The sequence below is a fragment of the Zingiber officinale genome, chromosome 7B (assembly GCF_018446385.1).
Source record: "Zingiber officinale cultivar Zhangliang chromosome 7B, Zo_v1.1, whole genome shotgun sequence".
Classification (NCBI taxonomy): Eukaryota; Viridiplantae; Streptophyta; class Magnoliopsida; order Zingiberales; family Zingiberaceae; genus Zingiber; species Zingiber officinale.
Window position 1 is genome coordinate 102164713 of NC_055999.1, and position 2192 is coordinate 102166904.

The window sequence follows — 2192 nt, forward strand, 5'->3', positions numbered from 1 at the left end:
GATTGATTGATTGTCAATTTTAAAAATTGTTAAAATACCTCAATAAATTAAATTTCTGTTCTTAATTTGCAACTCTAGAACAGTCAAATAATTTATTCAACTGGCCGAGCAGACTTTAATAAAACTCATGCTATATATTTGTTGAGTCAATACTCCATTAAATTAAAATGGTATGATTTTAAAATTATATTTTAAAGGTATTTTTTTTTAAAAAAAAAAAATTGAATCTAAAAGCAATTTGATTGTATTTTATATCTCATTTTCTCGTCCAGAAAATGAGACATAAAATTTGACACAAAAATCGTTCATTGCCATTCCGTCAATCCGCGACGCCGCCGCCGCCGAGTGCCGGAATCAGACAGTCGATGGGGGCTTCTCCTTGTGCACAGCTGCGTGACGACGACATCAACCCACAACACCAACCAGTCACCGGCGACGGCCATGGCCCTGCCACGGAAGAGGTCCGCGGACTCATCAGGCTCTACAGGGACGGCCACGTGGAGCGCCTCCCCGCCGTCGCCAGCGTCCCTCCCGCCTCCACTCCCGACCCCGAAGTCGTCTGTGAGGAATTGATCGTCGCCGGAGGTCTCACCGCCCGCCTCTACCTCCTCCCCAAGCTCCAAGCCCTGCCCCTGCTTGTCTACTTCCACGGCGGCGGCTTCTGCGTCGGCTCCGTCGCCTGGAGATGCTACCACGAGTTCGCCGCCCGCTTGGCCGCGCGCGCCAACTGCGCTGTGCTGTCCGTCGACTACCGCCTCGCGCCGGAGCATCCGCTCCCCGCGGCGTACGAGGACGGCCTCGGCGTATTGCAGTGGGCGACCCATCGCGCTTCGGGCGAGCTCGCGCGGTGGCGCCGCCTCTGCGATTTCAGCCGCGTGTTCCTCGCCGGCGACAGCGCCGGCGCCGCCATCGCCTACCACGCGGCACTAAAATAGTAAGCAAACTAAATCAAAATTTTCGGAAGTAAATTCTCTCAAGATGCGATTTTTACAACATTTTTGATCCAGCGATGCCAGGTCCGAGGCGGCAGCGCCTCTCCGGGGAGCGATTCTAATCCAGCCGTTCTTCCGCGGCGCGGCGCGGACATGGTCGGAGACGAACCAGCCGCAATCCTCGAAGTCGGCGCTGAGCCTGGCGACGTCGGATTGCTACTGGCGGATGGCCCTGCCGGCGGGGGCGGACCGGGACCACCGGTGGTGCAACCCCCTCGCGGCGAAGCTTCCGGCGGCGGAGGCCTCGAGGCTTCCCGCTCTGCTGGTGTGCGACTCGGAGTTGGACATTCTGAAGGACCGGAGCCGGGAGTTCTGCGAGGCGATGAGCAGCGCCGGCGTCAGAGTTGAGCAAGTAACGATGGCCGGAGTCGGGCATGCCTTCCAAATCCTCCATAATTACCCTTCGTCACAAGCGCGGACCACCGAGATGTTGGCACACATCAAGGATTTCATCAACGGCAGATCAAACTGAAGAACAGAAGACATCAAAATGGCTTCTTGATTGATAACTCTTTTTTTTTTTTTTATCTCTATCTTTTTCTTTTCTAATTGTTTGTGTAGATCGATACGTTTGGCTTCATTTCGATTCTGTGGTATGTTTTTGGCGTCGCAGTCACAATTCTTGAGCCTCACGCAATCGGCTGGGTTCATGTGGTGGGAGAAACAGGGCATTTGCATTTCTGAAGAACAAGGCCACTGTCTTGATTTAACTTGAGGGATTGAATTGGCTTGTGATTTCGACAAATAAGTTTTTTTTTTCTTTTCCTTATAAAAATAATTGATGTTTCTCGTGATGCACAAGTTTGGATGTGAAAGAAAGAGGATTATTTACCAAAACATCGCAACAGAACAAGAACAGGAAAGGGTTGCAGTTGCAGGGAAGCAATCACTCAACACACCTCAAGTTCCTTGTCCACTGACCATAAAAACTCCATTGGAGCATGTTGCAGATTTTAATCAGGAGTGTGTATCATTCCTCTGCAAATCTTCTGTTTATTACCCATACTCGGGCGACCCAATCCTTCGGCAATCAAACGAATGTCCCAATCTATACTGGATTTTCATGATCTCACTAGAAAGGTAGGTGATGGTCTTTTTTTTTTCCCTGTCTTCTCGGGCTTTGGATCGGCTTCTCAACTGGAAAAAATCAACACCATGAGATATAACACAAGTTAAGGCTTGAAATCGCTCCCAGGCACA

General features: G+C 50.4%; 1 protein-coding gene across 1 annotated transcript; it reads left to right on the forward strand.

Annotated features, from left to right (window-relative positions):
• Window positions 1–309: 309 nt before the first annotated feature.
• Window positions 310–1725, forward strand: LOC122003997 (probable carboxylesterase 17). The gene is made up of 2 exons (XM_042558946.1): window positions 310–934; window positions 1008–1725. The coding sequence occupies exons 1-2, from the start codon at window positions 366–368 to the stop codon at window positions 1462–1464; spliced, it is 1026 nt and encodes a 341-aa protein (XP_042414880.1). The 5' UTR covers window positions 310–365; the 3' UTR covers window positions 1465–1725.
• The last annotated feature ends 467 nt before the right edge of the window (window positions 1726–2192 follow it).